General features: G+C 42.0%; 1 protein-coding gene across 1 annotated transcript in view; it reads right to left on the reverse strand.

The window, feature by feature from the left end:
* The window catches only part of trabd2b (TraB domain containing 2B), an 84504-nt gene that overhangs the window by 35893 nt on the left and 25067 nt on the right, over positions 1-23544 (reverse strand). Inside the window, exon 3 of the mRNA XM_034146341.1 lies at positions 2952-3098. Coding sequence (XP_034002232.1) covers positions 2952-3098 — 147 coding nt within the window. The remainder of the gene's footprint in view (positions 1-2951; positions 3099-23544) is intronic.

Genomic DNA, 23544 nt, shown 5'->3' on the forward strand with positions numbered 1-23544 from the left:
TGAGCAAAATGAGGCATGGCTAAAATGCATGATCTGTTTGGTATTTTGAAAAATAAAAAGTATAAATATGCCTTATATAGGTATGGTCCTACACTATATTATTCAAATATAGCATGATAGGTCCACTTTAACAAACCGTGCAGAAAAATTCATCTTGAGTCTCAAAAATGCGCGTGGTCTGAGCAAGGAGTAGCCGCAGAAGAAGCCTTTTTTGCTGAACGTCTAATGTGCTCCCACTGAGGATGGTCTCGACTTTATGTCTGTGGTGAAGTGTTGAAAAGCATCCTGCATCTCTACACTACGAGGCCCATCACAGATCCTTCTCTAATATGATGAAGATTGAACAATAGGAGAGCGTTGGGGGTGTTAAAGGCCTCTTTGGTCCTACTTATCAAAAAACACCTGCTATTTAACGACGCTGTAAATTCTCACACACACACACACACACACACACACACACACACACACACACACACACACACACACACACACACACACACACACTTGGACAAACCTGCTATAGATCACCAGGCTACAGAACCTGGCACCGCAGTGAGGCGTCTGATTGCTCTAGCATGTGCTGGGGAATGTTAATACATGTTATTATGACATGAGGAGCAGGGGAGAACTGGTATGATTTAAAGCGCTCAGGCAGGAGACGACTACAGGTGAAGCTATGTCTAACAAGCTCTTCACAAAAAGGGAGATATGTTTCTTTTGTCAGGGCCTAATAACAGACGCATGGCGAGATTTGTCTGAAGTTGTGCATACTTTCTCTTTCTTTGTGTCTCCAGTGTAAATGATGTGGAATCTTCTCAGTTGAGTGGTGAGTTGAGGTTACACGGTGTGTTAGGTTTAATGAGACTTGAGGATCAGTGAGAGAGGTTGACACAGCATAATTGACTTATGAGGAGTGAGAGCTTGTGTGTGTGTGTGTGTGTGTGTGTGTGTGTGTGTGTGTGTGTGTGTGTGTGTGTGTGTGTGTGTGTGTGTGTGTGTGTGTGTGTGTGTGTGTGTGTGTGTGTGTGTGTGTGTGTGTGTGTGTGTGTGTGTGTGTGTGTGTGTGTGTTATATATTGAATGTCCTTTTGACAGTTAGCAGGGCAGGGTGTGAAAATGAGGAGGCTATCGCTAAAGGAGCAGAGGCTATGTTAGGAAAAGTTAGAGGAGGTCAGATGGCGTATTTACGGCCGAGTCCGGAGCTATTAAAGTGCCAGACTATCAAGTAACTTGAGGCTTACTTGAGGGATTAAGATGGCAACGTGCAGTTTGGTGGAATTGATGTGCAAGCCTAAAAGTTTGAGGTGACGATAGCCTAATGGCAGAGAAGTGGGTATGAGAGGGTTTGCCAACTTAAATCGAGGGTCTGACAGATTTGGGATTTTGAATATCCCTACAGATGGTTTTGGACTGAAGCAGTATTTTAGCTGTAAGTGGTATTTTCTGGGATTCTTTTATTATGTCAGAAACCTCACTATCGCTTCTTTTCTCACTGAAAACGATTCCCTTTTATGTTTTATTGTGTTTTTATTGTGTCTTAATTATGCTCTGGTGCTTTTATGACTTCTTAACATGTGGGTTCATTGATCATTGTACGCCTCCTATGTGGATGTCTTATTGTTTTGTCAAGCACTTTGTGACTTTGTCTGTGAAAAGCGCTTTATAAATAAACTTTACTTACTTACTTACACTTCCATATTTACTTGACAGAATGAAACATTTACACTAAGGCAGACTAAGCCCCCTGCACTAGGTTGACCCAATATGAATACTCAAGAGAGAGTATAGGATTTAATAAGATACCAAAGGGGCCAAGATTCTTCGTGTGGTCGTTGAGACATCACTGAGTGATACATTTCTTACTGTGATTTTACTGAAAGACATGGCAGACAATTTGGACCCAGGCAAATTGGAAGGAGGAGATGTTGTCAAATTGGGCCACATCGGGCAGAGACTAAGGATATACTTTAAGACAAAACAGGCATTTAAAAAAAACTCTTGAATCAAAAGGATAAAACAAATCTGTTCACATCTATCTTGTTCCTTTTTAAATCTGGAGGGTCACGGAAAGTATTTAATTGCAAATTAACCAACCATCCAATATTTAGACACAACTTGTGAAACGTTTACATACGTATGAGATAGGAGCAGGTTTTACTTTTGAATTTCTTGTCCAGATACATGTCTGTCGGGGTCGTTATCAAGGCATCTTTTGGTTAACACTTCACATCATCTGAAGAAAACCGAGTGTGTTGTGCATTAAAGCAGCATGGCTTTCACCACCCGTTGTTTTTGGACTATTTAAAACGTTATAAGTGGGAAAATATGGGAGATAATACGAACAATTTGGGATTGTTTGGCAAAGTGAGATAATGGCATCAGATCATTTGTATTATGCTTGGCAAGCAGTTGATACTCATTTTATGGTTTTCGTGTTCAACATTTGTTTTATAATGAGGCTGCAAAATGTAACACTGTCGTAGCTGAAAGAAGAATGAATATTAAAGGTAGGGTAGGGAAGTTTGAGAAACCGGCTCGAGTGCGCTAGAATTTGAAAATACACAACCGGAGAAAATCTGTCACTTCCTTACAGAGCCCCTCCTCCAACACACACGAACGCGCACATGACCAATGAGGGCACGAGATAAGTTTGTGCCCCGATGGAAGGCTGACAGGCAGGTAGGCCATCCAGTTATTTTAGCCGGGCCGGCTAAAATGATTGGTCGTACTTTTTACAGTACTACGGCTTCCACAGATGACATTTTTTTATGGATTTTTTGTCAAAGCACTTAAGATATTCATTGCTATCGGGATGTTAAGAGCATTCCATGGAATATAACAAAAAGTGTATCTCGAGCCGGTTTCTCAAACTTACCTACCCCACCTTTAAGTGATTCTAATTTTAATTGTAGGACTTACAGTAGGAGTTAGATCTTTTAAATTCTAACCAACCTGTGAGGTGTCATGGTTGAAGATGATGTGGCTGAGGTCTCCACAGTTGTAGTGTGTGATGAGGTCCTCGGTGGTGAAGGAGCCCTGCAGGCTGCCTGCTCGGACGCCCTCGTGCTGCAGGAGTGTCTGGTTCAGAGCAAACAGCACCTGCAGAGAGAGAGAGATGGAAAAACAGGAAGAACTGTTACTTTCTGCATCTGAAAACTCTCTGGGCTCAAGAAGAGGAATTTGCCATCAAGTGGGAGAAATTCTGCAAGCGTGGCCAGTGTTCCTCTGTTAAAATATGATATGACCTTCACATACAATGAAACCGTTATTCCAGAGTGTCGGGCGTAATATAAGTTGTTTTGCAGCGTTTTCATTTCTTTCAGGATATTTTCATACACTTTCCATACAGGCTGACTACAGGTAAAAGCAGACCACAAGAGACATGGCAACACTCCACTTGCTTCTAAAGGAAAGGAGAAAAACGGGAAGAAAGGGAGGGCTGAAGAGAGAGTGAGAGGCCCTTTTCAAAATAACCCTTCTTTCTCTTTCACCGGGCCGGGGTGCCGTAAATTTACAGCAGCCATTAAAATAAAAGTAAATCCTCTTTAGAGAGAAATTTATAGCGTGCAGCCGCCAGCCAGCCCGACAACTCCACAGCTGTCCCAGACACCGGGGGCTAACTCCCGCCCTCTGAAATCCCACGCCACCTCTCACTGGCCTGGCGACTGGGACCAAGCTGTCAATCACTGTTAAGCTCTCTTACAGGTTACCCAAGGTGTGTTACAGGAGATATTTTTATTTCTGTGTACCGCAGATTTCACACAGTTCTTACATTGCACCTTTCAGTTATTAGAACAAGTGACTCAGCTCATCATATCATAAAACAACAACATTTCTATGATCCTAATCACCCAAGAAATCCGACTAGAGCTTTGGAAAATACTGCAGGGAGAACGTCAGCATCCAGGCTCAGATGATTTGTGGAGCAGCTTAAGGCCGATACAGCTGCACAACTGATTGAGCCCCATGTCAAAAGTCTGGGTCGTAATTCACACAATTAGTTATGTTTTTCGCAATCATAAATGCCCATATTGCATGTTTCACCTCCAGGTAACCCCTAACGCTGGGATAATCACGACCCAGCTTTAAGCTCAACCTCGGGACTCTCTCTCTGAGGTCATTGTGTTTGCCTACCAGGCTTGTGGGCTCCTTTTTGCTTTGGTGTGCTTTTATTCCATAATGCAAAGGGACAAGTGATGAGCTAACGGCACATATAACTCTGGTTTAACCCTCTTTACTCTCCACTTTTCCTTCAGAACAGTGTCTATCTTTTTCTCATCTCTCTGCCAGCGCCTAAGACCTTTCTCTGATCATATTTATTCATGTTGACGTATATCATCGACCAAATAGTTTTGCTCTCTCGCCCTGCCAGAGGTGAATAATCCAGAAATGTTCTCGAACAGATATGTGACCATTTGAATCCTGGAAAAATCAACTCAAATCTTACCAGACTTCTTAAACCCAGACTTCCCTCTTGCTGCACTGTATGGTGGTATTGCTAAACCAACGCTTAAAGACCCTGAGGTGCCAATGTGTTCACATAATTAACACTCTGTACTAGGGCTGTGCAATTAATCGTATTTTAATCGCAATTACGATTTTGGCCTGCCACAATTACGAAAACAACATAATCGAAAAAAACAATTATTTTGCTTTGCTTGGTTGTGACCGTGCACTGCAACATATTTGATCTAATTTATTTTAGTCTAATTTATTTGTATTTATCATATTTATATATGTTTAGTAGCTTGGGGAAGTGCGCTCCAAAATATTTGTTGATCTTGTTTATTGGTATTTATTATTTTGATATTATTTATTTAAATGTATCATTTATTTTATTTATTTTTGTATTGGTTTTTCAGTTGAATTATACGTTCAGGGTAATCAACAGTTAAAAAGATACTGTTCAAATTATTGTTTGTATTTGTTTTAAAGTTCAATAAATGGATTTTTTCAAAGTCAATGAATAATCGTATTTAATAATCGTGATATCAATTATTGACCCAAATAATCGTGATTATGATTTTTGCCATAATCGCACAGCCCGACTCTGTACCTTGTCTGATAAATAAAAGTCAGATAGGAAGAGTTTATTTAACACTCTTCTCTCAACTTTTATTCCTGTTACTATTGTCTATTAAACTCAAATCAGCTTTCAATCAGCGCACAAAACATGACTCGTAGAAACACAATAACTTAAATTCGGCAGCCAACCTTTACCTCAGTGTGTGTGTGTGTTTTTGTTTGTTTCTGTGTTTGTTTGCAGCTGCTGAACCTCTGAGTACACAAACCGTGGTTCCTACTTGAACTCTAGCTCCTACAACACTATTATATATATATTATATACCTTATCTCAGTTCCTATTACCATTTCACGTGAGATTTTTCTATAGCTCTAAATGTAAGGTTCTGCCAGACTGATAATTAGTTCTAGCTGGCGGCTAACTAGCTACAGTAGCTAGTTCTGCTACTTTAGATGCTGACTCTGTGCCAGTTAATTGCCATTGCCCCAAGTACTTGACCCACAGGGCTCTATGCCACGTCTCAAACGTTTTTCCAAGAGAAACACCGGTCGAGGGTAGTGGGCTGGCAGAGCACACACACACACACACACACACACACACACACACACACACACACACACACACACCTGTCAGGCTGTTTGTAAGACTGCCAGCTCCGGTGGTTTCCCTTAACACAGCAAACAGCAGCCGACATGACGGACGAGAGGGTGCAGTGAGGGATGCATGGTAAGAACTGAGATGTGTGTGTGTGTGTGTGTGTGTGTGTGTGTGGTTAGTTGTGTTGTTAAGGGAGTTGTTATTTCAATATTGTCCGTCTCCCGGGAAGAGAACATCCCTGCAGCTGTAACCATGGCGCCTGCGTTTGTGCTGGACTCAGTGAAAGAGCATGTCAATCACTGCAGGAGGCTGAGGGGAAGAGAGAGGGAAAATGCAAACATTTGCGGTGTGTGTGTGTGTGTGTGTGTGTGTGTGTGTGCGCTCACGTGTACGCGCATACGTGTGAATACAGTATGTGTGTGTCACTGGCTGTCAGAGTGGGTGTTCTCATGCTGAAGTGGTCCACTCACTCTGACAGACGGGCTCTTTTACAGCCAGGCCTTTTCAAAGTAACTAACATTGACTCTGCTCACCACACAGTTCACCACTGCAGGTCTCTCTTTCCCTTTTTTCTCCCCCTCGTCTGATGTATGCGTGAGAAACTCTCATTGTAATTAATGAAAGCTTTATAAGAACAAAGCTGGAAGGAGCAGAGCATGCGGATGGTTTTGGAACCTGTGATCTGAGCGCAGCACTCCAAAAATTCATTAGCGAGTGTTGGGAAGAAAGCAGAAACAAAGGGGCAGGGCAGAAGTGGGAGCGACATAAAAAAAAGAAAAAGAAATCAGAGAGATCTTTCATGTTTCAGAACATGTCATTTATCGACATGTGTGTGCATTGTAGCAATTGACCTTGAAGTGCGTTAAATCCTGGCGGTATGCTAGCAATAGTGTTAGCTTGTTTGAAGGTTTTACTGGTCTGAAGCATGAGTAGGTGCCGATGACAAGGCGTTGGAACCTATAGAGCTCAATCTCGACGAATACATCACTCCACTTTAAAATACCTCCTTAAATCTGAATTGGGGAACGGGTGTGATGGATTGTGCTAAAGGGCTTTGGGCTGCGAAACAACAGAAGGAAGTGTCAAACTGTGGAGGCCAAAAAAAAAGTGAACTCTGGTAAATAGGAGAACATATAATACCCAGGATTATTTTTTACTTTATAGCTGGAGAAGTCAGTAAAAGCGAATGAAAAGTGCACATCATTCACAGCAGCAGTAAATGCATAACAGTTTGAATCCTGTCCCTCATATCCACTTTCCCAAAGCCACACTTAATTTCTCTATCAATTACTCACTTCTTTTCTCTGTTGTAAAACAATGAGTAACTATTCCACTGCTGCTAACTGATGGAGAAAAAAGAAAGAGAGAACAAAGAAAGGAGGGAGTTATTGGAGGACGACAGAGAGCGGAGAACAAAAGCTGGAGAGAGTTGAAAGTGTGAAAGAATGGTAGAAGACAAACAAAGCCTTGTTCTCGTTGAGAGGGGGCATGTGTTGTGCAGATGGAGGTGATTCTCCTTCATTTGTGCAGTGCAGACTTTGGGTAAGGATGTGTACACAGGGCATGAGTTTAGACATGGCATGGGCACTGTATGGCAGTCAGGTGCATGAAGGCACGATGGTGCGTGTCAGGAGATCTGAGAATGTTTGTTATTTAATAAATATACAATTTACACCAGCTTTACTCTCAGTAGATTTCTCCTTGTTTTGCCCACTCAATTGTTGTCCTCTCAGGTGTTAATTGTCATGAAAGTTATCAATCCCACCTATTTGTTTACACCTTTTATTGGTTTGGACTAGAGGAAATATCATGGACTTTGTTAACTGTTAACTTGCATCAACCTTGTGACCTTTTTGGTGTCTATTTGAGACTCAGACGCAAATCTTAAGCAGCTGATATTTTTCTCTAAGCTCCTGAGATCGTTCATGTAGATAACTAATAGAAATCCTAAAATGTATAACCTGAAAACCTTAAAGTCATGAACAGCAGTGCTTTTTTGGTAAATGCTATATTCAGAATGCTCATATGCTCCTATGCAAATGCTAACATTTTTAGACGGAATAATGTTTACCATATTCACAATTATTTTTTTACCATGGTAACGTTGGCTGATTAATTAGCACTAAACACAAAGTACAGCTGAATCTGATGGGCATCTCATTTAGCATGTTATCATTAAAGACCATATCTCATAGTAAATGTATGAAACACCAAATTCAGTATGACTTGTGCTCTGTGCACTATAAATATCTGCACAACATTTAACGCCATTCTGTCAAATCGTTTTTGACCAAAATGGCAAATAATGGCATTCTGCGGTACTGATACTCAAAAATGCCCTGCAACCCAAAAAGCATTTTCCACTTAGACCGCCATTATAACAGAGACATCTGTAAAACTGTTGACAGGACACGCAGAACAGCTAACACACTCAGTTATTACTCTAAGTATTATGGATTTTTAAACCATGAGGGTTTAACATTCGCAACATTTAGCCAAAATCTAGAGTAGTTGTTTTTCGTGTGCATGTCATCACTATGGTTTTCTAAAAATATGAGGTGAGTAAAGTGTTGGTATTTGGTTTTATCCCTTCTCTCCCCATTATCAAACCAAGCACATGTTGAGCAGCAGGAAGAGAGACACGTAGTAACATTATCTCCGTGACAGAAAGCACATTTCCTTCAGTGTCTGGTTAAGGGGAAGCTTGGCTTCAATTTTCAAAATAGAAGATGAAATAGAAGCTTGTGGTGCGATGGTATTAACTTACAACCCCTCCATAAGTGATCAGCTGGTTTCTTTAAAACTGTGTGGCATCCTTGAATACAGACCATTCAAAGAAAAAGGGAATGCAGCCCTTTCTCCGTCTTTATGTCTGGTCATTTAATCTGCCCTGATAAAGACAACAGTACACACAGATTGAGGGTGGTGCGTTCCCCTCCAGCGCTCTCCCCTCCCCTCCAGCCGCTTGTGTTTCATCGCCTGAGAAAGAGAAGATCTGGACCCCTGACCCAGGACACGCACGGCTGGGTTCCTCTGGGCCGAGCCAGCTTCCCCCCCCCCCACAGGCTCCGGCTACAGGCCGCAAGAGGGGATTGGGTTCACACAGCACCCTGGGGTGACTGAAAGGAAGGAGGTAGGGGAGTTGAAATAACATCCAGGGCAACCCAAGAATAGGAGAAGTGCGATAGCTCATCCTTGTTCCCCACAGAGCAGAAAGAGGCTGGGTATACCAATCTGTGTTAGCTTACTTTCCTTCATGGAAACAGGGTTAGAGGGTTGAGATAATGTATAATATTCCAACAAAAAGAAAGCTTAATAAATACAAAATGGGAATGAAAGCTTCACTTGACCAAACTGTTAAATGAACAGTGGGTTTAACAACTGCATACTAGTATTAGCTGTGACCACCAACAACACATGATCACTACACAGGGTTAGGGTTAGGGACTTCATAAAAACCATTAGAGACTACATAAAAAAACCACCTTCTTTTAACCTGCACTATCTCAGTATGACTTCTTGTTTGAATGCATGGAGCAGTGGCGGCGGTATTTTAAAAGACTTCTGTTTTCCGACCCTTTAACCCATTTCTGCTCTAAAAAGCACCTTGAATACATTAGGCGGAAAGACGGTGTCACACAAGACCACATCAAAGTTGTCTGGACAGTCTCACATGATAGCTCCACTGTTGTCTCCTACAGTTTTATCAACAAAAGCCTTTCAACTTTTTCCATTCCTTCGTCTCTCCGAGGGAATCATGTAACCTGTTTAAAGGCTACGTTCGAGCATAAAAATGCCTCAAACCCGACCTCCAGCGTCAGAGCGTTGCCAAAATAGTTTTTACAGCCTTTCGGCGCCTTTCTGTATGTATCGCTTGCTTGTTTGAAGGTACGCAGCACTTTCAACTCATCACATCTGGCATGAGCTACGGCAAGCCAGACGCCTGCTTTCTTCCAAATCTTTATCCCCGTTAATACCCACTATACACACACATGCACGCTCACATATAAGCACACACGCTAATAATTATGCACACCACATTCTGCTACCTGTAAACAAACCACTTATTGCAGAAAATGAGAGAGAAGACATCATATATTTTCCATTTCAATTTGAATATCTCCTTATTCTCTTCTCTTTCTTTCTCTTCCCACTACCTTTCTCATTTCTCTCATTCCTTGTCTTTCTCTGTCTTTTAAGTATTTCGCCCTGCCTAGTCTACCTCCTGTCTCAGCGTAGGAAATCCAGGGATTACCAGAGGGACAATCCCAGTGGCAGAGGCCTGCTGCTACCAGCTTCCACCCAAAGCCCCCTATTCTTTCCCCTCCTTCTTCCTTCCGTCCCGTCCTATTTCCTCTCCGAGGCAGGGGGGGAATGTCTAATGATGGGAGGTATCCCACTCTCAGCTTGGAGTAATAAAACAATTCTAAAATCAATCCAATCCTATTTTTCTTACCCTTCTTTTCTCTGACCAGTTTTCTATCTCCACTACTATCTTCCAGAGGTTGAAAAAATACTCAAATGTTGTACATAAGTAAAGGTAGAAGTACCAGTGTAACAATACTCAACTACAAGTTCTGCAATCAAAATGTATACCCAAGTAAAACTTATAAGCATCAAAATATACTATAAGTCCCTCAAATGTGTACTTGAGTACAATACTTGAGTAAATGTACTTAGTTACTTTACACCACTGCCCTTCTTGCCTTTTTTTTTGCTTGTTTATCTTCTTTTCTTCCATAAAACAGACTTATAAGCACCCTTACCCACATACTGTATACGCCCCTCCAGTCCCCAGAGCCTCCTCCTGTCTCCCCTCTTATTAAAAGTCTCAGTGAATAGTGGGGGTGTGTGTCACTCCTACATTTGTCCACAAACACACTGTTTGACTTGGCAGCGCTGCCGCTGTGCCGGTCATCCCAGCTTTCCTGCCTCCTCAGAAAACACAGAAAATAATAAAGTATCACTTGATCCCGACTGAAAAGCACACAGCTGGTCCCTCAACATGAATGCCCACAAGCAGTGCTGGGAAATGTTTGAAGGAAATTGTGCTAATTTCTGTTTTCGTACAACATCAAGTGGTCATAACTGCTGAACAGGAATACGTCTGTGTGTAAACATACAAAGACAACACATCTGAACATTACATTGTTTGTCTATCTGGCTGCAAACACAATTCTCCTGATGAGATAATCAAGTATGACATGACTAAACTTGACTTGATCAAAAAGTAACCAACTAAAATACTTGCTCTAGTGTTTTAACGTCTTTTAGCTCATTTCTCGTTTTGGTTTGACATCCAATACACTTTAATGATTGGGTTCAGTCCCATTACTCTCATCTACTTTGTTTCAAACAGGCCATTGTTTCCAAGGGTGTAACTTTGGTTTGAGAAGTGGGGGGGACACAAAACAGGGGGTCCTCCGCAATGAAACATTTTCTCGATTTAATTCCATTTCCTGCCTTTCTACAAATATATAAGGGACTATAGTGTTAACAAATCCAAGAAAAATGTGTAGTGTATATAATGAGTGTGCACACTTATCTAGTATCCTATCCATGTGAACCTGTTTTACGACAGGAGAGAGCTCTCCCTCTCCTTATTGTTGAAACAGCTAATCTCCGTTAGCTCCGGGCTAGCACCAGATGCTAACAACAACCCACGTAACTCTCTGTCTCTCTCTCTGTCTCTCTGTCTCTCTCTCTCTATATATTTGTCTGTCTCTCTCTCACTCTCTCAAAGTCCGACAGGAAAGAGCTCTCCCTCTCCTTATTGTTGAAACAGCTACTAATCTCCGTTAGCTCCGGGCTAGCACCAGATGCTAACAACAACCCACGTAACTCTCTCTGTCTCTCTCTCTCTCTATATATTTGTCTGTCTCTCTCTCAGTCTCTCAAAGTCCGACAGGAAAGAGCTCTCCCTCTCCTTATTGTTGAAACAGCTACTAATCTCCGTTAGCTCAGAGCTAGCACCAAATGCTAACAACAACCCCCTCTCTCTCTCTTTCTATCTCTCTCTCACAAGATGCGCTCGTGCCACACACACACAGACGCTCCTCCTTGACGATGACCGCTTGCGTAAAAAAATAATAATAAACACATTTAAAAAGTGGGGGGGACACAAATGGGATTTTGAAAAGTGGGGGGGACATGTCCCCCCTGTCCCTAGTGGAAATTACGCCCATGATTGTTTCAACAAAAAAGCTCTGTACAAAAAAGCAAACAGGGGTAAACCAGTAAACACTATCTGGTAACATGTGGAGCCATTTAGAGGGTCGGATATTTACCTCAGGAGTTTGATAGTGACTAAAAAAGAGTTGAAAGTAGCTGAATATGAACTTACCTTCATCAAGTGGCCAGAAGCATGGCTCTTGATCACTGCTGATGTTTCTTTGTTTGCGATAGATATTAGAAAATGTTAATAAACCATTTTATGAAGTGAAAATACGTCAGTGTTGATTGAAAGTCAACAGGCAATTGCACTACCCATGCGTTTCCAAAGAAATCAATTTAAATAGAAAGATATTTAATTAGATTTTCTTTAAAAACAGGCACGTTATTGCCTCTTTTACTACGTGTTAGAAGTGCTGCCTGTACTTTAGATATTAGGGTCTTTAAAGTGATTCCTTTTTAAATCCCTGAAAACTCCACATGTTAAGTATCATTTCCATCATTCTTTATTGCGTGATCTGCTTTATTTCAAGCATTTCTGTTGGATCAGTGATGTGAATAAACAGCGCTTGAGCAAAACGTGCATTGAATGAAATGACTTCACCCACCATCAGATTACTTCAGCTGTTTTGAGGAGAAATAAGATTAAAAGACTTGCTTGTATCTACACTTGATCAGATCACTCTAACCTTATCTCCTTTTAAAGCTCATAGTCCACATCATGGCCCCCACTAATCCCAACACATTTCACAGCGTGCTTTTTTGTCCGAGGGAAAACTCTCATTGAATTCCATGGGCTTTATCCGGCTCCCATTATGATGTGTGATGCTATCCAAACCAGATGAGCCGGGTCTTCTCCGCAGAAACAGCCGTGTGTGTTTAAAAAAAACGCCCGGCCCCTAACCAGGGTCCCACCACTCGCTCTTATCTCCCCCAGTCTGCTTTGGTTGGCCTAATGTCTTTAGACAAAATAATTCCCAAAGAATGATTCGTCCGCATCTGAAGCATGAGCGCAGCACATAATCTCCTGCATGAACATAGATTGGGTAATGGAAGAAAAACTGGATCCAGATTGGGAAACATCAATTGTCCACACTGTATAAACTGGTATAGGTGACTGAATTCATTTCTTATAACGTCCTTAAAGAGCTTTCTGAGTGTGCGTGCTAGTCTAAGTCGCATGCAGCCTTCAATCCTCACACATCATTCTCATGACGTTCAAATGATGTAATGACTCTCAAAGAAATAGTTTGTGTGTAAGCAAGCAACCAATCCTTGTATGCACTATTTAAGAGGCATATTAGTAGTGCAGTAATGACGTATTTTTGTCGGGCAACGTGGAAGTTCTCATCGCAAAGGGCGCCCTCGACAAAAAGCAATTGGATTTCCCCAATGGATTTTGAAATATTGCAGAAAATAAACTCTGTGGTAAACACACATTTATGATACGTATACATTTTGTTAAGCAGCTTAATCTCCACATATACAGTAGACATCACTTTATGATTTTTGAAGTTGAAATGCAATCACCAGAAGTAAAAAGGCTATAAACCGACTACATCATGGTCGCATGGCTGTGCATCACCACCGGTAAGCTAGAGGCAGTCTCATGTCGGCTTGATGACGTTTTGTAGTCTCTTTTAGTCAAAACGTTCAAATCTCTTCAACTCGTGTTAACCACAGACCAAATTTTTCAGGCTTCTAACCAAAAAACGCAATCAAAAAACTGTTGACTTCAAGACGAGGGAACCAGAAGTGGTCCAATGCTATAAGTTATGACTAGTGTCACTAGTGTAATGTAGCAGATAATACCTATACATGTAGCAACAAGTATATTTTGATATGAAATGGATGTGAATTAGATGTTTTAAGCATGAGTTAACGTCTGCATATTGTGAATATGTGGTCTTGCCAAGGTGTAGAAAGTAAATTGAGGAGAATAAGAGCAAAGATAAGTGAGATAGACAGTGAGAACAAACATGTGAGGAAAAGAGAAAACATGTAAGTGACACAGTAGGGGTTTGGGAGGGTATAATGTCAAAGTATCATAAGAGACAAAAAGGCCAGATGTTTACAGTTATACAGGAGAGGAAGAGAGGAGGGAGCAGACCTCTTGCCCCTCACTTCCTCCTCCTCTTCAGGTCTGGAGCACAGCTGGGCAGGTTTGTCCTTCACCTCCTCTTCATCCTCCCAAAGCCCTGTCCCCATCCCTCAAAAAAACAACTCATGTATCTTCATCTTCCATCCATTCTCAAACCCTCAATCACCGGCCTTCCTCCCTTTCCCCACCCAGGCTAAGCGCTCTCAAAGACAAATCTCTAGATTATACAGTCCAGCAGCGAGCCCTTCATCTCCTTTCTTTCATTTGATGGCGGCTCTCCTTCCACCACTGTCACCGATCTCTGTTTATTTTAGCTTTAATGTCCTTCCTCCTTCCTGTGCTCCACTTTGTAGACACACACACACACACACACACACGTGTAACTCACTGCTTCTGTGCCTACGTGCATGCATGTAGATACGGTGTGTTTGTGTTTCCATATGTGTCTGTCTTCACCGCAGAGTGTGTCCAAATTGCACAGGGCTCTGACTGTCTCCTAGACTGGAGCAGCAGCCGGATTGGACCCAACTTCCTCTCCTCTCCTTCATTCACAACTCTTTCACGCTTGACACCATTTTACGCCATATCAGCAGAATAAATGTTCAATTTCATGCAAGCGTTTTTGGCCCCGCGGAAAAACAGAGACAGATTGTAATGTATAATTTGAGACACCGAATGAACAAGCAGTAAAATGGTGTGAATGAATGTCAAATAAAAGTTTTCCAGTCGGGGGAAAATCACACTTTGAGCGAGGGTCATGCTACCCGGTCGTTTCAAGACGTTCTGTCAGCACATTCATGAGGAAACAAGAGTCCCAATTATCTCCTCGATGAGAACAAGCTGCCTTAGATGAAGCGTTGAGATGAACACACAAACACACAAACAAATGTATTAAACCTCTCCAACCTTGCCTACCACGGTTTGCCAGCACTTAACAACTGTGGGACCACCAGAGAAACTGCTGATGTGTTTGACAGATATAAAACGTTTTTTTACTGTAGGAAAATGTTTATTGGCTGCATCTTTTTTTACAGTAATGAGAGGGAGATTAACCCCCCACTAGGCCACATTCTGTCTATTTTAATTGTACGTGTTTTTGTGTGACTGGTTCAGGAAATGATTGTTAGCCTCTGCCAAAATAGGGGGAAAGCATTTCCTATTTCCAAAGTTGTCTCAATGCTGTTTTCTTACCAAGTTACCTACTGGTGAGTCTATGCTCAGCTTGGTTTAGTTCAGAGATTGAGTGTGTGTGCTAAGCTAGCTGTTAGTGGGGGAGAGTAAATGCCTCATAATTGTAGCCTGGCTTGCTTACTAATTAAAATGTGGAAGGCTTTGGAGTTGTTAGACGGCACCTTATGAGGGTTAAGCTAAGTAGCTATCGACTAGTTAGTAAATTAATATACCTAAAGACAACTATTGTCAAACAAACATTTAAAAACTTGTTTATCATGTGACTGAACCTTCTGTGCTCTCATGATACAAACTCCTGCCATCTTTTAAACCTGCATTGAAACCCTGAAATGATATAGACATTACCCCAAGGAGCTGTATGTGAGAACAAAAATGTATATTAGTCATTCTGAGCAACTTTAAATAGACTTTACCCTGCCAGCTCCTAGGGTTAGGGTTAGGGTTACGTAAGAAAATCCGAGTAATGTACGATTGAGACCGTGTGAATGTGTAAATAGAGGCGTGTTGATTATGTTCCTATTGCGACTTGCATGAAAATGGTAGGAAACAAAGAAGAAGAAGGATCATTCAAAATGAAAAAGTCTATCATGATTGGGAAACTTTTATATCGTAATCTTCTGACAAAAATGTTGAGTTAATTTGAACACATTAAAGGTAGGGTAGGTAAGTTTGAGAAACCGGCTCGAGATCGCTAGAATTTGAAAATACACAACCGGAGAAAATCTGCCACTTCCTTACAGAGCCCTTCCTCCAACACACACGAACGCGCACATGACCAATGAGGGCACGAGATAAGTTTGTGCCCAGATGGAAGGCTGACAGGCAGGTAGGCCATCCAGTTATTTTAGCCGGGCCGGCTAAAATGATTGGTCGTGCTTTTTACAGTACTACGGCTTCCACAGATGACATTTTTTTATGGATTTTTTGTCAAAGCACTTAAGATATTCATTGCTATCGGGATGTTAAGAGCATTCCATGGACTATAACAAAAAGTGTATCTCGAGCCGGTTTCTCAAACTTACCTACCCTACCTTTCATTCAAAACAATCTCCTGTTTCCTGCTATATGTGTTAATGAGAAACTACACAGAGTACATGCTCTAATGTCCTTCAAGAGCTGTATGGTTTAAAAACGAAACAACTACAAAAACACAAGCCATGGAAGTCCTGAAAAGGTTGATACAGTAAGGACGTCCGCCAAGAGGTTTCCAAAGTGTTTCTCTTCATTACTGTTGCTCAGGAGTTTTGGCCTCGACATGCTGCAATGTATAAACCCAACCTGCTCATACTGACAGCCGAGGCAGACACGAGGCCTGTGCTGAAAACTGGAATAAGGAGGAACTAATATATTTACGAGCAGCCCATAAATGATTCTGCTTGCACTATCAAGAGTTGGAAGAAGTAGAGCTGGAGAAAGCAACTGTGGTGTGTGTGTGTGTGTGTGTGTGGTGTGTGTGTGTGTGTGTGTGTGTGTGTGTGTGTGTGGTGTGTGTGTGTGTGTGTGTGTGTGTGTGTGTGTGTGTGTGTGTGTGTGTGTGTGTGTGTGTGTGTGTGTGTGTGTGTGTGTGTGTGTGTGTGTGTGTGTGTGTGTGTGTGTGTGTGTGTGTGTGTGTGTGTGTGTGTGTGTGTGTGTGTGTGTGTGCCAACATAGGGACAGAGCACAACAGACAAACAAACAGACAGGAAAACTTGCAGAAGCAACGAGTGGGAGGAAGGGGAGGGGAGCCCAGTGATGGGAAACAACCCCTCTTGGCTGCCAGTGGTTTGGGGGGGGGGGGGGGGGGGGGGGGTGGGTACAGCAACACTGGCTGCAGATTAGTAGCTCTTCTTCTCGCTGGCCTTGACTGTGAGCGGCGCTGGCTGTCACTTCAGAGACGAGGCATTTAACTGCCCTCATAAGACTCTCATTATTTCATAAATGTGCAGTTTAGACGCTCAGCTCTGTTGAATTGAGCTCACGCCAAGGCTTGGAGAATGTTTTTACAGTCTCCTTAATTTATTTACAACCTCCATTCATTTGTGTGCTTAGAAGGGAAAGAGGTGGAGAAAGGGAGTGGATGTAGAGAGATGCTGATTGATCTCATTCCCTGTTTGCTTGTTTGCGTGATAGCTTTATGCAGAGTGTGTGTGTGTGTGTGTGTCTCCATGCACCATCCAATAGATAAATAAAAGCGCAGAGCCAGCAGGGGAATACATTGTTATCGCGTCTGGTACACACATGACTATATATTCCATTATGAATTAGTGACACATATTTCTACTGCCATTTTTATTTTTGCTCTGGCACATTCTTGGCTCTTCCTTTGTCTCTGTATTGTCTGTGTTATCAGGCTACTGGTGATGACCTGAAGGCTCTCGCTGTCTGGAACGCCAACACCAAATAGTTTTAAACGTCACAAATACCAGACCAATATTCATAATAGATGTAAATCAAACCACTGGAAAGAATACACAAGGAAGATATATCATTTTATATTTAAGATAGCCAAAATTCAAAGTACTGTAAGTACAAAGACATTTCAAAATACTGGAGAGAATGCTGCTAGCAGAAGGCAAACAGCATAAGTGGCTTCTCGGAAATATCTATCTATCTATAACTGTCCAACAGTTTGGGGATTTCTTTAAATACAAATTCACTTATTCTACTACTGGAACGAAACAGATAGGATCAACAGTAAAGGTTATTACTTATTCCTAGTATTTGCAAACAATGAACATAAAAAAGACAAAGACGGAAAAATGCACAACATATTACTGATAACCGATTATCTTTCTTTTCTCTTAGTTTTTTTATTGTATGTAATATAGTTTAACTTTTTTATTTTTATGCGTATGCCATGTAACAATTTATTTTCTTTAAGGTCCCATGTCATGCTTTTCCGGTTATTACCCGTCCCCTTGTGTGTTATGAAGGTTTTTCTGCATGTAAACGGTCTGCAGAGTCACAAACCCTCAAAGTACACCCTGTAGCGAGTAAAACTCTAACACAGAAAAGACCTGTCTATGCTGCCCCAGAACGCCTCGTTGGAGATTTCTCTTTTTCTTCCTGTGTACAGTGACGTGACCATACCCAAATGGACCCATTGATCAATCCGTGGAGCTCCTCACACACACTCTCTCAGCGGCAAAACCATTCGCGATGTCTCGCTGTCTCGCAGCCCCCACGCAGCAAGCAGGAAATGAACCCAGCTCACACTGTCCGCTCCTCGCAGCAGCGAGCCGCGCAACGTCCCGCCAACACGGCACCCAGACCCCACGCAGCATTCTCATCTGTTTGTCATTACTGGTGTCATTTTCTGGTTGCTAACGCCATTGTAAAACATAAACACTGATGTTCCGCTGTAACGGTGGTGGACTCATCAGAACAGAGTGGGCGAGCTGACCAATCAGAGCACACTGGGCTCATAGGGAGGGGGGGGGGGCAGGAGCTCCAACAAGCCGTTTAGGACAGAGAGTGAATACACATGCTATACAGAGATGCTGGATGAGAAACCAATGCGAGTTTGGAACAATGCACAATATAAATCTATTCTAGTAGACCTCAACAATGGAATTATGATCAGTAGAAATGGCCATGTCATGGGACCTTTAAAATGAAAATATAAAAAAGATAGATAGACGAAAAGATAGACCATACTCAAAATCACGGAAATACATAAAAACAGAAGTATATATTTTATATGTTCTTGTTTTCTTTACTTGTGAGGCGCAGACAGTAGCACACACTTCCATATTCCTCCAACCTCCAACCTCCCAGGGTCCCAGCCTGTAGCCTCCCAGGGAAAGTGCTTGGTATGAAGAAATCCAATATGATTAAGACTATGATTGCTGCCTCTAATAGTTTTAGCACCCGTACCCTCTATTAAGGAAAACATTGGGTTTGGACCACAACTCAGCACAGCTTCTGACAGAGGGGATCAGCCTGTGGGAAAGACCCATAATTCAGTGTTCGAGTGTGTGTAAGTGTGTGTGCAGTAGGTGTGAGTTGGACATACATGGGCACATACATTAGGCTACGTATGTGTGTGCTTTGCTGTGTTTCTTTGTGTGTATGTGAGACTGAATGTGTGTGTGAAACCACAGCGGCTCAAGGGAAGAGTTGGTCGGCCATGCTGAGGGTTGCGGTCTCTCGGACCAACAGATCACAGGATTGTGGATTTAAATGGGCCGCAAATCTCAAACAGGCCACACGGATGGAGAGAAGTGCTCAAGCAGACAGGAGGAGTGCTGGATAAACAAGATTACAGCTTCTGAAGTTTGTCTTTACTGGAAGGAAAAGACTAAAACCTTTGGTAGAAACACCTAGCAGTAGAGGCAGCAGAGGCAGTACAGTGGTGTATACTGTATATGTGTATTGACTGCTGTAGAGGACAGAGCAGTATATTTGTATGAGGTTTGCTCTATATGTTGCTGTGCAGTTACAGTAACATGTTTCTTAACTACAGATCTAACAGTGAAATAGTTGGTAAATTGCTGTATCGCTGGTCTTTTTTGTAATAAAAGGTTATTAAGGAGCGAAAATAAAGCAAACACATCGGCTAGTTCAATTAGCTTGGTCCCTGGAAGGTCAATAAGTTCACAACATATTCAAAATGTATTTGTACTGTTAGCTCTTGTAGGATAACTGTCTGCAAACAGTTTCTTCTTTATGGAAAAGTTTATACCCCAAAAAAGGAGTTTAAATGTAAATAGGGCTTGCAGATCAAAGTTTGCCAAGTGTAAATGTTATGCTGGGAATTCTGTGGATTTACTTTGCAACTTGAGTAAATCCCAAGTTTTGACAATCTCTCTTGAATTAAATGAATCCCCCATGTAATGTTGTAATATTTAAATGCAGTGTCAACCCCGACTTATCTTTGCTTAATCTTTGAGACAAACAGTTACTGTGATTGAAATATTACTCTATGTTGACAGGTGGAGCTCCTGAGTTGTAAAACCGCAGCTTGTATGTATGAAAGAAAAACGGCTTTAGGAATGACGGTGCAGTTCCTTTTAGAACTGTTTGTTTGGATGGAAATGATCAATAGTGCAGCACAACATACAGTACACTTCATGTGAGGACAGTGCCTCTGACACACACACACACACACACACACACACACACACACACACACACACACACACACACACACACACACACACACACACACACACACACACACACACTTCTTTATGACCCTTGCCTAAACTTAGTGTTATCTCTTTCTTGATCAGAGCCTACTGTCACAAACAAACAAATACAATCTCATATCTAAATGTACACACACACACACACACACACACACACACACAGACACCTCAGCTTCAGTGGCCAAGTCTCACCACAGGGGAAACCATTTTCCATCAAAGCTGCTGTGAGTTTCCAGAGCTGTTTATTTAGTTTGTTGTTGAAAGTGAGCTATAAAATAGACCACTGTTTCCCCAGACTAACCCTATATTCTTTGTGCATTGTTGTGGCCTGAGAACAAGAATGTCTGTGTGTATATCACTGATAGTACTATCAACACATAGGAAGGCTTTTTTATTTATTTAACTAAGCTCTCAGTTTCCATCTCACCTCACTCCCTGCCGGGCCAAAGCCTATCTTAATTAACACGGGATTTTACTATATCTCTGTTGGTTTAGTACCAGCTTCACATCCACTGTGACAGTAATTAAGTGTTGAAGTTAAGGACACAAACGCACACACACACACACACACACAATTTTATCGACTTGAGGGTCACTGAAAACAATATCTGTCAAAGTCAATTGAGTAGGAATGGAGCCACATCAAGCAGACCCTCAGTGTGTGTGTGTGTGTGTGTGTGTGTGTGTGTGTGTGTGTGTGTGTGTGTGTGTGTGTGTGTGTGTGTGTGTGTGTGTGTGTGTGTGTGTGTGTGTGTGTGTGTGTGTGTGTGTGTGTGTGTGTGTGTGTGTGTGTGTGTGTGTGTGTGTGTGTGTGTGTGTGTGTGTGTGTGTGTGTGTGTGTGTGTGTGTGTGTGTGTGTGTGTGTCTTTGCCTGTGTGTGACCGTCAGTGTTTACGTGTTCTCCTGCATGCCTGAGTGCGTGCCAGTGACCCAATCGGCAGTGTGTGGTTACGGGTGAGTAACTGTGGTTTCAATGGCTCAAAATCCACACACACACACACACACACACACACACACACACACACACACACACACACACACACACACACAGACTAGCTTGCTGACAGATGCTTTACACAGTTCAGGGTTCCAACAGGAGAATAGAGAAGAGTGATTGGACTCCCAAAAATAAATACCCTGTCCACCACAGCCATTGTTGTGAAATACCATAAAGGAAGTAACACACAGTAAAACACACACATGCACATGCACACACATACAAACACGGGATGGAGATGGAGAACAGATCAAATAAAAAAAGTGATCCCACAGACACTCACATTACCTTAAGAACATGCTAACCAATGTTTACCCCGCCAGACATAACTCTCTTCCATTCTTTCTTCCCTTTTCCTCTGGTCACCATCCCACTCTCCCCCCACTTATATCCTCTCCCTCCTCCTCTGTCCGCACCCCCACCTGGTTCATTTCGGGCCAGGCTGAGAGTGGTCATGGCAACGGTACAAGGAGCTGGTGGAGTCAACAGAGAGCCGCACAGGCCTCAACTTCCATCTGTGGGGGTTTGAGGCTGCAGAGAGTGGACCTCAACTCTAACTCTCAAAGTGAGAGGAAACAAGGAGATGAAGGGGGCTGGTGAGGAGAAAAGAGTAAAGGAAATGGGAAGCAGCGTCCAAAAGACAAACTTAGTTCAAGACGTAAAAAAGACAGTCAATTCTTAATGATCTCAAAAGCAAACACTTCAAAAAAAATTGTCATATGAGGTTGAATTCTAGTAAAAGTTGTGCAATAAAAAAGGGTTATATTATTGCGATGTTGGCTCATGTTGACACATTTTTTAAAGCAGTAGGAGACAAATATGACAGCTCCAAAGAGGCCAAGTCATCGATGCAGGTGCATAATGTATTTAGGTCAAGAGAATGTAAAAAACAAATGAAATATGTCAAACTAAATAAAAATGTTTCTAGGGTTCGGATACATTTTAGACAAAATCAATTAATTTGAATGGAATCCCTTTGATCAGAGAACTGCTTGGAGATAAGTTGATGCCTACAATGCCTTGATTTCAACATTATCAAACGAAAATGCAATGTTTTTGGAGATATTTTTCTAATTTCTGATTGACTAGTAAAAGGATAGTCAGAGAATTCGGGGAGCAAAAGAGGCGTGACATTCAACAAAAATCCTCCGCCAGATTCCAAGTTATGTGGATGCATATAGACCAGTAGGCCACCATGATGGCTTGCACATTTGAAACATTGACTAACCCTCTTTTCGGCGTCAAGACCAAAATGAAAGCATGTTTCCCACTTATTCCACAAGCCCATCCCTGAAAACATCTTCATATGACTGTTTGCAATTGTGATGTTATTTTTTCTGGCTCCTATTTCAAAAGTAACTTGGCTTCTCACTAATGGTGTGAGTGTGCAGCTAGTTAGACGTCAGGTTTGGAGAGGACTGAAGGAGAAACGAGCGATAGAGGGGGGGAGGGGGAGAAGATGCTTTGCTGTCTGGCTCTGGTGTTGAGGGTGTGATGGCTTTTGTCAGTTAACACCCCTGCTGTTGCCACAATTGTGGACGAGGTGTCGGTGTGTGTGTCAGAGTTAGTATCATCATCATTGTCGGGAGTCAGAGTGTCTGTACCGGGGAAGAACGCAGACACACGCAGAAATAGAGCCTGGGATGGGTGACGCAGACACATGTTTATCATTGAGGGGATTGGTTGGATTCCTTTCATGTGAAAATGGCTGACTGTTCCCTCGCTCCCAGTCTGACCCCTCAGCTGCCTCTATCTCCCCCTCGCTGTCTGTCGGTCTCACTTTCTCTTCCTCAGCTCTCTCTGTGACCTCTCTGCCTCCGTGGACAGTTTCTCTTCAGCACTTTCTCTCTGACTGACCCCTTTAGCCTTCATGTGACATTACACCTATTTTATTGCTCTTCATGTCTCTCTTTCTCCGCCCTCTGACCCATCTGCTTTTCATCTGATAGACGGAGCGTAGGAAGCTGTTTCTGATGGAGTTAGATGGGATAGGAGCATGGGCGGTTCTAGGGGGGGGGGGCAACAGGGGCCAGTGCAAAAGAATAAATATTTGGTAATGCAATTTGTGATAGTGATGCACTCAATACTGCGCTGTAAGATAACAGGAATGGGTTTTTTTCAGTTATGTAATTAAATAAATTGAAACTAAGTTACTGAAACAAATTCTGTTACTTAAACAAATACCAACACATATTATGAAATAAAATAAAAACAATGTTTGGCTGCATAAATAATGTATTGATTATCCCAAACTGCATTTATTTGAATGGTAAAGTAGTAACTAAACTTGTCAATGACAAAAATTCTGTTATTAAAATAAAAACCAATAATGGTAT

This window comes from Trematomus bernacchii, unplaced genomic scaffold, assembly GCF_902827165.1.
Source record: "Trematomus bernacchii unplaced genomic scaffold, fTreBer1.1, whole genome shotgun sequence".
Classification (NCBI taxonomy): Eukaryota; Metazoa; Chordata; class Actinopteri; order Perciformes; family Nototheniidae; genus Trematomus; species Trematomus bernacchii.